The sequence below is a fragment of the Trichoderma breve genome, chromosome 2 (assembly GCF_028502605.1).
Source record: "Trichoderma breve strain T069 chromosome 2, whole genome shotgun sequence".
In the NCBI taxonomy this organism is placed as follows: Eukaryota; Fungi; Ascomycota; class Sordariomycetes; order Hypocreales; family Hypocreaceae; genus Trichoderma; species Trichoderma breve.
In genome coordinates this window covers 2,363,732-2,378,533 of record NC_079233.1, presented here as the reverse complement: position 1 = coordinate 2,378,533, position 14,802 = coordinate 2,363,732, and the positions used below count along the sequence as shown (strand labels likewise).

The 14,802-nt window shown below is 49.8% G+C and overlaps 5 protein-coding genes across 5 annotated transcripts; 3 read left to right on the top strand and 2 right to left on the bottom strand.

The window, feature by feature from the left end:
* Positions 1-1,679: 1,679 nt before the first annotated feature.
* On the top strand, positions 1,680-3,542 carry T069G_02954 (gatB/GatE catalytic domain-containing protein; the record flags this gene model as incomplete). The annotated part of the gene is made up of 4 exons (XM_056170164.1): positions 1,680-2,180; positions 2,223-2,524; positions 2,600-3,006; positions 3,049-3,542. 4 exons carry the CDS (start codon positions 1,680-1,682, stop codon positions 3,540-3,542), a joined length of 1,704 nt encoding a protein of 567 aa, XP_056031056.1.
* Positions 3,543-4,165: 623 nt separating this feature from the next.
* T069G_02953 (uncharacterized protein) lies at positions 4,166-4,674 on the top strand (the record flags this gene model as incomplete). The annotated part of the gene is made up of 2 exons (XM_056170163.1): positions 4,166-4,370; positions 4,448-4,674. The coding sequence occupies 2 exons, from the start codon at positions 4,166-4,168 to the stop codon at positions 4,672-4,674; spliced, it is 432 nt and encodes a 143-aa protein (XP_056031055.1).
* A 565-nt stretch (positions 4,675-5,239) lies between these two features.
* T069G_02952 (GPR1/FUN34/yaaH family domain-containing protein) lies at positions 5,240-6,211 on the bottom strand (the record flags this gene model as incomplete). Its single annotated transcript, XM_056170162.1, has 2 exons — positions 5,240-5,822; positions 5,889-6,211. The coding sequence occupies 2 exons, from the start codon at positions 6,209-6,211 to the stop codon at positions 5,240-5,242; spliced, it is 906 nt and encodes a 301-aa protein (XP_056031054.1).
* Positions 6,212-8,985: 2,774 nt separating this feature from the next.
* Positions 8,986-9,739, top strand: T069G_02951 (uncharacterized protein; the record flags this gene model as incomplete). Its single annotated transcript, XM_056170161.1, has 3 exons — positions 8,986-9,043; positions 9,122-9,181; positions 9,234-9,739. 3 exons carry the CDS (start codon positions 8,986-8,988, stop codon positions 9,737-9,739), a joined length of 624 nt encoding a protein of 207 aa, XP_056031053.1.
* A 457-nt stretch (positions 9,740-10,196) lies between these two features.
* Positions 10,197-14,461, bottom strand: T069G_02950 (uncharacterized protein; the record flags this gene model as incomplete). The annotated part of the gene is made up of 7 exons (XM_056170160.1): positions 10,197-10,946; positions 11,008-12,172; positions 12,380-12,605; positions 12,696-12,784; positions 12,858-13,819; positions 13,872-13,898; positions 13,955-14,461. The coding sequence occupies 7 exons, from the start codon at positions 14,459-14,461 to the stop codon at positions 10,197-10,199; spliced, it is 3,726 nt and encodes a 1,241-aa protein (XP_056031052.1).
* Positions 14,462-14,802: the final 341 nt, after the last annotated feature.

Genomic DNA, 14,802 nt, shown 5'->3' with positions numbered 1-14,802 from the left:
GTCCCGGACTAACATGTCTCTTTGAGCTCATGCGCCTATGGTGGTGTTTTTTCGGCCGCTCCCTGATATGACTAGACCTGTCTTCTTCTTCGAAATAAGAATTTGGCTGGTCTCCTTCTCGATCGGCTTTTGCTGCAGACGCTGTTGACGAGGAAGGAAATGATGAGTTGGAAGCTCTCGGATTCTCATCAATGCTGCCGTGGCGAGAGTGTGTTGCTGCCCCTTTACTTTTATCGATTCTGGACGGGCCCGGAAGCGCTGGCTCCATCTCGGCACCCTTTCGTTGATCGTACAGAATAACTTACTCACTTATACCGCTGAATATTTGACGGCGATTTTGATTGTGGTCTCGCGACGGCGCGGGGAAGCAGTGCGGATGAACAAATCCTTCCACCTGTCCTACCCCAAATCGCATGTTCAGATCTCGTGAGAGACGCAAACCGCTAGAGAGATGAAATCACATTAATTTGCCTTCTCATGACTCCGGGCTGCGGAGCGGATTACTTGTTGACAATGAGAGCTGAATTGGTGTCTTCACTGGTCAATTTGAGCGAACCTAAACACTCCAGTATATCCGAAGGAGTGCGGGCACACGCACAAAAGCGTATCTTTTGTGAGTATGAGATCATCCAGATGTTTCCCCTTTGACGGTAAATAGATGAAACAACGGCGGCTAAAATGATGCGCTTGCAAGGCTTAATTCTTATCTACTAGTTGCAGCAACGAGGACCACCACGTTGTGGCATGATTTTGCGCAGCGACGACAACTAACAACAAGGAAGAGAGGACAGCCGAGGGGAAAATTTCTTCTTCTTGATTGTTGGGGGCCAGGCTCTGTAAAATAGAGGGAAAACAAGAAGCGCTGCTTAGCCCCAATCATGCGTACAATCTTCACACCTTGTGTCAGCTCATACCAAATCGAGCTGGGATTGGTTGCCTCTGATTCGGGGGGTATGGCAAGAGGGCACATGGTCTGGAAGCCCTGAGAATGGCCGCTGATTTCGTCTGTGGCCAACACGAGTTGGTGCCCGACATGGAAGGCATTGCCCCGTCAAACCGCAGAGCAACTTCGCTCATAAGACAAACTTCGCTCATAAGACAAACTATGGGCGCTGTGTAACATATCCTTTGCGAGATTCGGTGTGTGATCGCTGGCTGGGCGGGGGTGAGGATCTGCAAGTTGGGTTTCTGCTATTCTTCGTTTGGATTCACATCCTGAAGGGATTACTTTGGATGCATACTCAGGTGAAAAGAAGAGGAGGAGCGGGATGATTATAGATGCATTCGTTTAATCTATTTATTGGACAAAGCACACCCTCTTATAAGAGCCACGACTTTGATTGATGGACGGAGTGGCTGCAGGTGGGTTCCGACCTGTCGGGTTTTCTAGCGGGCCGGCTCGCTGCCTCACTGCATGCCATATGATCTTTGATCTGGTCTCCACCCGAGGTTCAGTTTTGACGAAGCGACAGTTCGCAACACATTCACATTCACATCCACATCGTGGCTAGCAAACTACGCCTATTTGGTGGCACTGCTGATATCGAGGGCGTATTGTCCCGGTTGGGTGGGTTAAACGACGGCATCAAGCAAACGACGCCTCCTACCTGGCATTGATTGGGACTTGGGCGCACGACTCTTTACGCCTCATTTCAACTTTAAGTGCAGGCGAGTGCACAATGAGTCGCAGATCTGTGGGCGAGCTCAGCAGGTATCTGCTCGAGGGCCGCATATCACAGCGAGGATGCATTAACGGTCGGCGGCTGTCTTCACGAACAGTGCCTGTCTGGTCGTCTCTTCGTCCACCTTACGCCCTGCGGCACCTCCATACGCAGCCTGAACCAGCGGCGGCAGCAGCATCATCACAGCCAATCCATGTCCCACTGCGGAAACAGCTCAAGGAGCAGGCAAAGCAAGCCAAAAAACAAGGCAAAAAGAAATCCAAGGGCGACTCCCAAACCGTTGACGGCTGGGAGCTGACCGTCGGAATTGAGATCCATGCCCAGCTCAATACGTCTCGCAAGCTGTTTTCGCCGGCCGCAACCTCCTTCAACGATGAGCCAAACAGCCACGTGGCACTGTTTGATGTTGCAATGCCGGGCAGCCAGCCATTGTTTCAAAAGGAGACTCTGATTCCAGCTATTCGGGCAGCACTGGCCCTCAACTGCGAGATACAGCCTGTCAGTCGGTTTGACAGGAAGCATTACTTCTGGTGGGATCAGCCTTCGGGATATCAGATTACGCAATTCTACGAGCCGTTTGCTAAAAAGGGACACATTACGCTCCTTGCTCGTGATGGCATCTCTACGGAGGATGGCGAGAGCGTCACCGTCGGTATCAAACAAGTGCAGCTCGAGCAGGACACAGCCAAGACCCTCGCACAGACGGGAAGCGTTCACTGGCTGGATTTCAACCGTGTGGGCGTACCCTTGATTGAAATAATCACCGAGCCCGAGATTCATCACCCTCGCACGGCTGCTGTGTTTGTGCGCAAAATCCAGCTGCTTCTCAACACTGTGGACTCGTGCGTTTCTGGGATGGAGACGGGCGGTCTCAGAGCTGATGTCAACGTATCTGTACGGAGGACCGATGACCCTAGCAAGAAGCTTGGCACCCGTACAGAGATTAAAAACTTGAGTACGATCAAGGCCGTGGAGGATGCCATCATTGCCGAGCGCGATCGTCAAATTCGACAGTTGGAAGCAGGCGGCGTGATTGCTGGCGAGACGCGTGGCTGGACAATTGGATCCAAGGAAACCCGTCGTTTGCGTGGTAAAGAGGGCGAAGTTGATTATCGTTACATGCCCGACCCTGACCTACCGCCGCTTGTTATTGGGAACGACATTGTCCAACGTCTGCAGACATCGCTTGCTGTTCTGCCAGATACCGAGCTTGACAAGCTGGTTAATCACTACGGCCTCACTCCCAAGGATGCCCTCTCCCTCATCACACTGGACAATGGATCGCGTGTGCAGTACTTTTATCGCGTCCTAGCTTTGCTGGAGAGTAAGTTGCAGGCCGAGCTTGACATTGCGGAGCTTCCCACAGTCAAGTCGTACTCAACATTGGCCGGAAACTGGATCCTTCATGAGCTCGGCCGCCTGACGACCTACAAAGCTGGTCCGCTTGCGTCGGGAGATCTGTCATTTACCCAGCTCGGGGAATGTGCTCAAGTGTCCGAGGAGGACTTGTCGCAGCTTCTCTATCACCTCTACCGCAAGCACATCACGGGTAAAGTAGCAAAGGAGCTTCTCATGGCCGTATACTTGGGTGAACTTGAAGGAGGAATCCTGGAAGCCATCAACAACAACGACCTGTGGTTCAAAGAGATTTCCCAGGAAGAGTACGAAGCCCTTGCTGCTGAGGCCGCCGCGGGTGAAGACAAGGTGCTGGAAGAATTCGCCGACGAGCAAAAGTATCCCCAGGGCAAGCTCATGTATCTAGTTGGCAAGATGATGCGCCTCGGACCCACTGAGAGGATTGATCCCGCAGTGGCAGAGAACGCGATGAGGCAATGGATCGAAAGATTCCACGGCAGGTGAAGAGACAACGTGAATGGAGGAGAAAGTTAGATTTCTTAGACAATGACACAGCAGGAGAAAGAAACAAGGCTACAAATCTTCTAGAACACATTTCACCACTATTTAGATCTGGAATAAGCTTTTATCCTGCAAAACAGGGTTATTTTTCAGGGAGCTGCTTGTACTGTAGTATTGATGATGCAAACATCAAATTCCTCCACCAAAATAACCATCGCCAACCACTCCACAAAAACGCCAATCGTTAACCAAGGTGCTTAAAAACTACGGTAATGACAAAGAAGAAAGCTGTGTGCACATCAAAATCTCGATTTAGTCTAGAGAAAGACACATGTTAGAAGGCTCACCGTATCTGCGTCATCATTGCGCTGCTCAACATGTGGAGGCATGTGTGGCGATGACATCACGACCTGGTGCCACCCAGCTCTCTCACAGTGCTGCCTCGCTATTCTGCTGCCCTTTCTTGCTTTCTACGGCTCATCGCATGTGCAATTGCTTAGGTATATATGCAGTTAAATTTTTACACTTTTTTCTTTCTTCTTTTGCATTCCTTTTCCCCTCTCTAATCAATCAATTACCACAAAAAAACTATCACAGCGTTGAACGGCTCAATAACAGAATTCATCATGTCTTTCCTCACTCGAACCATCAATGTCAGCAGAACCGCCGCAGTCGTGACCCCCGTGTCACGGATCGCTGCAGTTCGGACATCACGCACATTTACCACTTCGTTGGCGGCACAAAGGACCGCCACCGAGGCTGTCAAGGATGAGTTGAAGCACATCGACAGGGCTGTGAGCGATAAGCTCGTTGACGGCATCAACATTGCCAGTACGTCTTAATTACAACCATTCACTACAAGAATGTACTCGTGACTAATCAATCATCTTTTCCTCCCCAATGTATAGCCAAGGCATCGCACAAGGTCATGGAAACAGCCGAAGATCTTTCCAGCAGCGGCGTCTCTAGCCAAGTAGAAGGCATGGAGGCCCACGCCAAGGGCAAAGCAGAAGGCATGAAGTCAGCTGCCAAAGGCAAGGCAGAGGAGATGAAGGGAAAGGCAAAGGGTACTGCCGCCAAAGCAAAAGGCAAGGCAGATGAAACCCTTGACGAAGTGCAGAGCTTGTATGACTGATTATGAACTGGCAGGTGAATTTGAAGGAAAGGCGAATTTGTAGCTGGGAGATTGCATGATTGATAAGAACCATTCACTATGGGAGATGAATGTGGGAAGCAATCACTATCATTGTATAACAAGTCATTGCGAGTTTTGCTTTTGATAATTTGTTTAATTGGAAATATTTCATAACGTAAAATGAGAAACAGTTGGTTTTGTCGTCTGCAGCATTTGGGTATAATTATTGAACTTGGGGGTTTCCCTTAGTATTCCATCCATATTATTTGTCCACTGCCATTACCCTTGCCACCACAGGTACTTCGCACAGAGATTATATAAACCAAAAAAACAAACGAGCAGGTGGGTATCAAAAGCGAGGGTATAATCAGTGCACACAGACAAAGCCGAACAACATTCAACTCCCCTCTTCGTCCCACCTGTTGAACTTATTGTCCGTCTTCGATCGATTCATCCTTCAGCGCATTACATCCTTCTCAGTAATTGAAAGCCGGGATAATGTGAAATGAAGTACTCAATAAAATGAGTAGCATATTTTAACCATGAATTGGCATCATTCATGGCTCTAGACATTTTTCGCCGCGGCTGCGGCCCTCTCTCGCTTGACTGAGGGATATGGAATCTCTCCAAGTGGGAAGGTGACAAAAGTTGTGTCTTTGAGCATGAGGCCTGCCGCTCCAGCGTAGAATGCAAACATGGCACAGAAGACGGCAAAGGCACCACCGGCTCGGTTCAATCGCACCGCCGCAGTGGTGTGCTCCGTTGAGACGAACTGCGCAATGCTGAGGAAGAAGAAAGACAGCGCAAGCAGGCCAAGCACCATCAAGATGGTAAAGTTTGTCTTGAGCGCCGCAACAAAGAAGATGATGGTGAGGAAGCACCATATGATGAGGAAAATGCCAACAGCAAAGCTAAAGGCACGCTGATCTCCATTATAGGCGGCCTGGATGCCCAGTGTAGGGACTGAGAACATGGCAAAGGCAAGCCAGAAAGCCCCGTATGAACAGTGGAGAGTACAACCGAAGGTATTGCCAAGGACAAATTCCATGACGCCAGCAACAAACTGAGCCATGCCTCCGAAGAAGACAGCCACACCGAAGACAGCCTGATCAGGGCCGACGTTGCCCAATGGATTGGAATTAGGGAGACTATTGTTGGGTTAGCGTACGCCAAGGTGAAAGAGAAAGAATGAGGTCATTCTTGGGGGAACATACCCAGCACCGCACTGGTAAAGTCCGAGCACGAAGGTCGTCAAAGCGAAACCGATCAGACCAAGAGGACCTGGGTTACCAATCTTACCAAGGGTAGGTTGGTAGACCTGGGAGATCATGGCCTGGTGAGGTCCGCCCCGAGGATCTTGGGTGTTGCTAAACGGAACAAATTGTCCATAGCCCGGATACTGCTGATACTGCTGGGGCTGCTGGAACTGCTGTCCCGAGCCCATGCCATTGGAAACATGATGCCCGTTGGTGGGCACGTCGGCCGCGGATTCTTTGTTATATTGTCCCTCGATGGGGTCGGTACCTGGGGTAGCCATACTTGTATAGAGTCTTGCAATCTTGTATCAAAGAAGTTGACGACTATGACTGGGAGTAGACACAATGATGTCTACTTAATGCAAGCGTCTGAGGACGAGTAGACAGACAAGGCAAGAGAAAAGAACACGCCATTCCTGGGTGCCTCGTTTATATACAGACGACACGGCTCCATCTACTTCTCGTGCCGTGTCCAATGTCTGTACCTCATCTGTGTTCCCCTCATGTCGGGTATGTCGGTTCTAGCCTATTTCCGTTCTCCCGAGGGGTTTGGTGATGTTTATTGGTATGGAGCTTGCTTCCCCTCTTCGCGCCGCGCCTTTAGGCGAATGTCTCGATGCCCCAGAAGTTGGTCCAAGCAAGTAGTGATCAGCTACTCAAAAGCAGCCATCGGAGGTCAAACTCCACGCCGGGATTCAGATATGCCGTCTTATTACTAGGTTGGGTTGGCTCGATGGAGTAAAACACTGGCTTCCTCAACGCCGAATGAGATACGAAGCTATCTCCGTAGCCAAGCGTCAAGCATCGTGTGACTTCCCCGGGCTAGAGGCCGGAACTCTCGGGACACGGTCGAGGGGCGAAGTTAGCGACGGTGGTGATTCGCAGGACTGTCGATACTTTTAACACCGGTGGCTGCGGTTGGTGGCAGCAAGTCGAGCCTTACAGAGACAGCTTCTCGAGCTCCTCCAGAGCTCCGGCAAATGGCAGCAGGGGCTAGTTTAGAGCTAAGAGTGCCGAGGCGTCGGCAGGGAGGGTTGGAGGGTTGGCAGGCGGTTGGAGAACCAGCCAAGGAGACTCGTGGCGCCAATAGTGAATTCCATGGATCTTTTCTGGGTCTGGGGCCCCGCCTTGAAGCATCACTGCCTGGTCTTTGATCTCATCATGATGTGCCCACTCAAGGACCAATGGCAACAAGATTGAATCAGGCGTGGCGCTCCAACACATGGCCCCTCGTTGGAGATGCATGGCTCAGAGGTATGAGAGGCTTTGGAGAGAGGCTTTTGGTGGCCCAATTGGGGACGCGGAGTGGCTCGACTTGGACACGATCAGCTTTCCATTCTCGGCCATCTGGTGGGGAGTGGGAGCCGTGATAGTAGTAAGCACAATTGCCGGCCTTGCATACGATGCTAGCTCGCAAAAGTTTAAGCTGAGACAGGCATCGGATTTTGAGGCCATCTCACGCACAAGTCGGGCAAATGCCCGCAGAAAGACCGACGAGGACATACGAGGCTGGAGTTTCTAGTGAGACCGGGGCAATGGAGATGAGAACTTCGGCATAACAAGCTGCCGGTGTTGCGCGGTCGAATGGCGATGGAGTAAAACTTCCAAGGTTTTCCTCGTGTATTGTGCTTCTGCTTGACGAGTTGGTTTCTAGTGAAGAAAAAGTTAATTGATGGCGTTGTGGTTTTATTATTTTCCTATCACCTGACAACGGGAGTATCATGTATTTTGTACTTGTGGTTTAGACTTTATGCTCATCCCACGGCCAAGGAACTTAACCGACGCCCCTGCTTGTAGGTATAGGAGCAACATTAAAGAAGAAGCCCAGTTTAAAAAGAAACTAGAGGAGTACAATATTTGAATAGACAAAACAAAACCCGCTCAAAGACTTGATGCCTGAGTAAGATGAAACTAATTGGTGCCATTGTATCGGCTGGTTGGTGCCACAGAACGGACAGCTGCGTGGTATCGTGATTGAGTCCACAACAAGTCGAAACCCCTCCGCATAGGTAGTTTGTAGGACTTGGTGGTTCTCTCTCCTTTCCGGTTTAGATGCAATAGATGGAATCGTTGAATTCTTTGAATTCATTATGTAAACTCTGATTGCGATTTGACAGTTCTGTTTTGGTACACCGAGTTGCGCTGTATACAGGTACTATGCAACTGCGCGGGAGGGGGAAATGAAGCGGCAGGCGGCAAACGAGATGGCACAGATATGTCGTTTTCCATATCAAAATTCCCGAAATCCGCGACAATGTGCTGCACTGAATTTCACGCGTGTAACATGCAAATCCATAAGATTCATCTATCCCCTGTTGTCGAGGATTCTTTCATGTAGTACTCAGTAGTAATCTCTTCCCCTTCCTGCACTCTCCCACATGGCCTATCAAACACCACCAAATATATCATCTTGCACAGCGAAATAGAAATAAGCAAAAGAGCTTTCGAAAACTACTCAAAACAACTTATTCTTCACGCAATTCCGCTATTTGTCGCGCCGTATCATCTTGGTGATCGTCAACTCCTGTGGCTGTGATTCACTGCTTCAATCATCTTCCGCTGCCAGCTGTCCACCACTTGTCACCCCCGAAATTCCCAATCAACATTTACCTGCACAGGGAAAAAATAGAATCAAATTAAAGACGCGTTTACTGATTTCTTCGCCAACGCAATTGTGGGGCTGTAGATATTTACCTCCCTGTTGAATTCCCTCCTCTTGCTTCTTCTTCCTCCCCCGTCACCATCTCGCAACTCCACGAGCAAACCATCTTCACCACACTTTCAAGGTATTTCATTTCAATTACCCTCTCGTGAAAGACGTTACGCTTAAGGTATCGTTTTGATGCCTGTTAGCAACTCGATCATCCTCCTGAGCCATCATCGCCGCCGCTAGCATACCCTCTCCAACTTCTAGCACGCGATGCTCAGCACATTTTCCTCCTTAGCAATCTTTTTAACATTAGTGACTCCTTGCTAATAGATTCATTCTAGAAATCTCTATCTCAAAAGCATCGACTTCCTCCTCTTAACTGACGTTGCAATGGCCACGCCCAAGATGACCATGGCTCTCGCTAGCCTTCTCCTATCCGGCGCGTTTGCCACCACTCAGTATTGTGAGCATCCCTATTTCTTCAACAATTGCCGTGAACAGCTTCAAATTAATTTACAATGACTGACTGACTCTTCTTTAGCGGATAGCCAGTCCACTGTCACTGTTGAGACTCAGCAGATCGGCACCACCACTTCCAACGGTTCGTTCTGTCCCCCTAACCATGAACCTCTCAAATCACTAACCCAGTCTAGGCATCCTCATGTATTCCATGAACTACTGCACCGTCATTGAGAGTACCCAGTGCCAGGTTTCCGTCACCACTGTTACCAACGCAGTTGTTCCTGAGTCCTCCATCGGCTACTCTGCCTCTGTCGAATCGACCACTCAGGCCGTGTCCGTCACTCCCATTGGCGAGCCTATCCCAACCACTATTTGGTCTCACGTTGATCCTGGTGTTCCTGAGCCTACTGTCACGGTGGTTTCGACTACTGATACCCTTGGCAGCCCATCGCTGGAGACCAACTCCGTCCTTGCTGCCACTGGCTCTACCGCCGTCACCAGCGGCAAGACTACGGCCTCGGGCTCCGTCACGGGCAAGCAGCAGACCAACTCGACGTCGGTCATGAGCCATGACAGCCCTTCTGGCAGTATGACGGCTCCTTCTGCCCCAGACCGCACCAGCGCTGGAGTGGCTCTCAAGGCCATGTCTGGCGTGGCCTTTGGCAGTCTCGCCATGGTCATGACTCTTTTCATGTAACTGACCACCTCTTTCTACTACGAAAGAGCCGCGATGCTTTTACCAGATTCGTCATATACATGGCATTTTCGATGGAAATTGGCAGTTGGGACAGGTTATAAGGTTAAACCTGGATTTGCACATTTGGGAAATATTCAGTGGCATGATCGTGATCGGCGAACAGGAATAGATTTGCTCTAAATTCCTTTAATTGTAAAAACCACATTAACGCCTCTTGGTAGTGGGATAAAATATATGTTCACGCGTAAATTTTGATCATTGCTTCGTCTCTTCTTCATGCCATACAATTCCCAACATTTGGCATCATAACTCACACCATTATCTACCTAAAGGCATCAAAGTTCCTCAAAATAATAATTAATTACCAAATCTTCTATCTCCACCATGCTTAAACAATAGATTATGAAAGGACCCAGGGATATATAAAATGAAACGCCCAATGTACATACATACACTTCTAAGCTTCGGTTGGGTGGCAAATTGGACAACCCCCTCTCACCTTGTCCCTCAACAACCTCGCCTTCATGACCTTCATACCAACGGAATAGCGACTTCCCTCTTCTGGCCCATTTCCAAGATCAATATCGTTTTGTTTGCCTTTGTGTAGCATTTCAAGCAAATGGCTTACGTGGAACGCATGCCCGCACACAAATCCCATTAATGCTTCCATCTCGTACTCTGTGAATGTCTCGAGACATTTTGCGCATTGCCCAGGCTTCGGGACGCCTTCAGACTTTTCATCCTCGGCAGTTTCTTCCTCGTCAGTCGAAAGGACTTCGAATTTGATGCCCTTCCGTTGGCCTGTTCGAAGCTCATTCTGAGCTGTCGCAACTTCACTTCGTAAAACTGTCGCTACTCCCCAACTAATGCTGTGCTGAAGTTCATGCTCCTTCATCATATGGATAAGTCCTTCTCTTAGACCTTGAATTTCGAGACCCTCCGGTATTCGTCGAACCAAAGTTATTGGATTTATGGTCGTACCAACTTGCTCAAGGAGCGCACGAATGAAGCTCGGCTTATCCATGCTATAGTTTAGCAAGTCTTCCCACAAATCAGGATCGTCCTGCTCCTTCGCGAAATCTATTGCCTTGTTGACATCGTTTAACCGGTCTATGATGAGGTACAGTGCGCGCTTCATTTGACCAGTCTTGGAATAAAGATATATCAACTCATCGTAGTATGAGTGCTGTTCGCACTCTTGGACGGCCTAGTTCACGGAAGATGTAAGCAACTATCGAGTTTGGGATGGAGAGGAGTTAAAGCCATACCTTTTCGAATCCATAAGAGGTCGACGTCTTCAAAAATTCCATGAGCAGCGGTCTATCATAGGTGGCAAATAGGCGAACGGCCAGATCCGCAAAGTTATCCACTAAAGATTGACTGTCCAGGATCAGCCGTTCGAGATTCTCTCCCATGTGCTCTGCGATTCCTTGGCCCTTCCATAATCCACGCAGGTAGAAAAACAGGTATAACTGGAGATTTCTTGCTTGCAGCTGCTCTACGACAACTTCAGGCCGCACAAGGCCATGTTGAGCCTCATCAACCAGCAGAGTAATGGCTTCGGCGGTTGCTGCAACCAGTTGATGCTCGTCCATATACTTGAGTCGTTCGGGGGAGACACGTAGTCCGATGAATGCAGGAATGTCGTCTGCTACGGCGTCCGCAAGGTGGTAGTCACCGATCAGCCGGAATGCTGAGTCTGCGTCTTGAAGTCTGATATAGCATCTGAGCGCATCACGATGTCGGCCACCAGCTTCGTACAGCTTGGCCAAGCTTTCTACGACGATTTTCCAATCCCGACCTCTTTCGCCATCTTCGACACTGTTCTCACGAACATCGCGATATTTGAGCTGATTCTCCAACGTCGTTGTAATAGCAGGGATATCGAAAAGATCGGTTGGCCATAGCTCTAATAATTCTCTGAACCGAGGCTTGTTATTTTGTATATAATGTCCCAAAAGCACCTCATATATGGTCGTTGGCAATGGCGGCTTCATAGGCTTTGTTGGCATGTGTTTCGTGATTTCGTCAAACTTGTTGGCACCTGCAAAGGTCCAAACCCATTTCTCCCAGCGATCGGGAGTCGTGAGAACCTTGCCACAGACTTGGCCAGCCATCTCCCAGTCGCCGTCATCAATCACTTCCCGGATCCACAGCTCACCAACTCGCCTCTTCTCCTTTTCCACAGCCGAGTACATGTTTCTTTGAGTAGTGTCTGCCACGGACTCGTCGTCAAAGAAATCATCGGCTCCGCCCGGGTGTTTGGATGGCGTAGGAGGCATCGCTGGATCGTTGATGCCATCGAATGACTCGGCCAAAATTTCAGGGTTTTCGTCGAGAAGTTCCCACGCTTGTCGGTACTGCTCACGCTCCAACAGCCACGTGAGATGATCAGAAAGATCTCTCTTGGTGGCCAGAACGCAGTCGTAGGGACTATGAAGGAATATTTTGACCCCTGGTTTGGACAATGTAGGATGTACGGTAGGAACTCTAGTTCTGATGGGGCTCGATCGTATAGTTCCTGCAATGCTCCCAGCTTTGTAAACGGAGGCGCCATCATCACCACTACCTCCGCTCATGATACTGGCGCCAGAGCTGAACAAGGATCTTGGGTTAACCGCAACATTCCACATTTCCGACCCGATACCGGCAAGTGCCTCTAAAGCGCTTTTCGTTGATGCCACTACGGAGGCGGCATTCCGCGCAGGTAGGAGACACATGTGATAGTCAGCAGCAGAAAGCCTATCAACACGATTAATGGAGAGACTGTGCCGATCTACCTCAGCTTGAGACTTGAGATCAATTAGCCTCAGCTCGGGAGGCAGAGCGTTCAAGCGTTGTCGTTGGCTATGCTGTTGCTCAATATCTGCAGATGATGTGGAATGCTTCGATTTGTGTTTCTTAGATGCGTCCCGTGAATGTGATGGACCGGATGTATCGTCTTCTGCGGTATCGCCTTCATCTTCTGGAGAGCTGAATGCTAATACTAGCAATTGATTCTGGGCGTACAGAGAGATTCCAGAAATGATGCAATCTATATGAAGACTAGGCAGCTGTTAGTATGATACTAATTGATGATTTCCTACAAAATGGTATCAAGATAAAAGGAGCCACTTACATCTTGGCTATTTCGGCACGCGCAATGGTTTTTTCGCCAGCCTGCTTACCATGGCCGATGCCTCCTGGGTGGACATGAATAATCCACATTGTTCCTCCCCAGCCAACAAGAAGCCTTTCAAAAGTCTTTGCGCTTGACACGGTAGGTGAAGAAGCAGTAGCGGCATCGTGAGAGTCCTCCGACTCATCACTTTCGACCGACTTCTCATCTATCCACTCGGCGCGACCTTTCCAAACGCCAGCCATCGTCTCCCATTCGCTGGTATGTGGTCGGTCAACGTGACCAATCCTTTTCCAAGCGTCTTCAATCTCCGTGTTATCGAGATGAAGCTTGGATCTCATAATCTTGGTTCCATGTTCATTGAGCCATGCAACGTATTTTCCTGAGAGAGACCATTTGATAGTATTAATCGTTCCCTCACCAGAATGAAGCACCGTATCTTTTCCGCCACTATTCTTGACGCCTATTGTAGAAAGCCAGTCAGATGCCACAGCAGCCGCAGTGCCAACCGTAGTGGAGGTACTTCGACCTGGGCCACCGCCTACAGTGAGAATGAGTTGTCCTGCCCGCCCGCCCGATAAATATGTTCGATCTGACTTGTAGTCTGGTGATAAAGCGACTGCTTGTACGGGTCTGGCAAAGTTTCGAAGTTGAACATCTTTCAGGTCGACTAAGGACTGCACACAAACATTACCGTCCATCGATGATGTAGCAATATAGATGTCATTCGAAGGTATTTTAGGCACTTGGGGAATCTCCCTCATCCTCTTCGTTGCCGCTGAGGGAGAACTTTCAGATGGTCTTGCTGGTGGCCCAACTAAACCGGTCTGTGCTCGTTGTATCATCTCGGCTTTTTCGTCTGGAAGGGGGGGAGGATACGGTGATATCGATATGCTAGTGACGGAAGCTGAGTGCGCATGATATACTCGTAGAGTGTTGAATCCAGGCAATTGGATGACGTGCTAGGCGGCCTTTTAGCCATATGAGCTGTGAGATGGTATTGGAATTACTTACGATGTTGCCATTATGCGTACCGACAATCTATATGCGTTTGGTCAGTAGGACTCGTATAAAGGCAAGCGGTGGTTGACCCGTACCATCTTGTCGCCCGCGACTAGACAAGCGCTGGTCGCGTCGCCATTGCGATAGACTGCGCCGAGGTGTTGGGTCAGTCTCGTTGATTTCAACAGTGGTTCCTCATCGTCTTCCTCCTCCTCCTCCTCCTCCTCCTCCTCCTCCTCCTCCTCCTCCTCCTCTTCTTCTTCTTCGTCATCATCGTCGTCTTCCCCCTCTTCTTCTTCATCGTCCTCTTCTTCGTCATCCCCATCTTCTTCCTCTTCATCGTCCTCCTTGCCCTCTACCTTGGCGCTTGGCTTGCCATCTTCGTCACCGCCATCTTTCCCAGTCGCACCCCCCTCAACACTCTTCTCCGCCCTTTCAGTCTGCTTGTCCTCAGACTTCTTATCCTTCAACGATCCTGTAGAGAGGGACTGCGCAATGTCTCTGTCTTCCGTCTCGTTGGCTGCCGTAGAGCTGTCGCTGGGCGCATCGGGTACTGGCAGAGCTTCGGGAAGCTCTGACTGCTGAGGCGACCGTCCTGTCATGATGGCAATAGAGCATATGTCATGCTGGATCTCCAGCGGTTCTTGGTTCAATTCGGGCTTTAGAGCTTGCAGCGCCCGGCTGCCGCTCAATAGAGTGGAAACTGGAAGCAAAGCAAGGCGGTGATGATGCTGCTGCTAGGATGCCAATGCAGGTACTCCGCAGTTTGGGTACCTGATGGGCAGCTATTGATGCCGGGTCGCATCTACGTCACGAGCTACAGACAGCTGTTGCCGCTAGTGCTAGAGCCTTAAGGGAGCCCGTCGTTTAGTGGTCGGCGCCCTGAAACAGGCTGCTATCGATCCAACGCCGGATTTTCAATCGCAGTCGACCCCACCAAAGC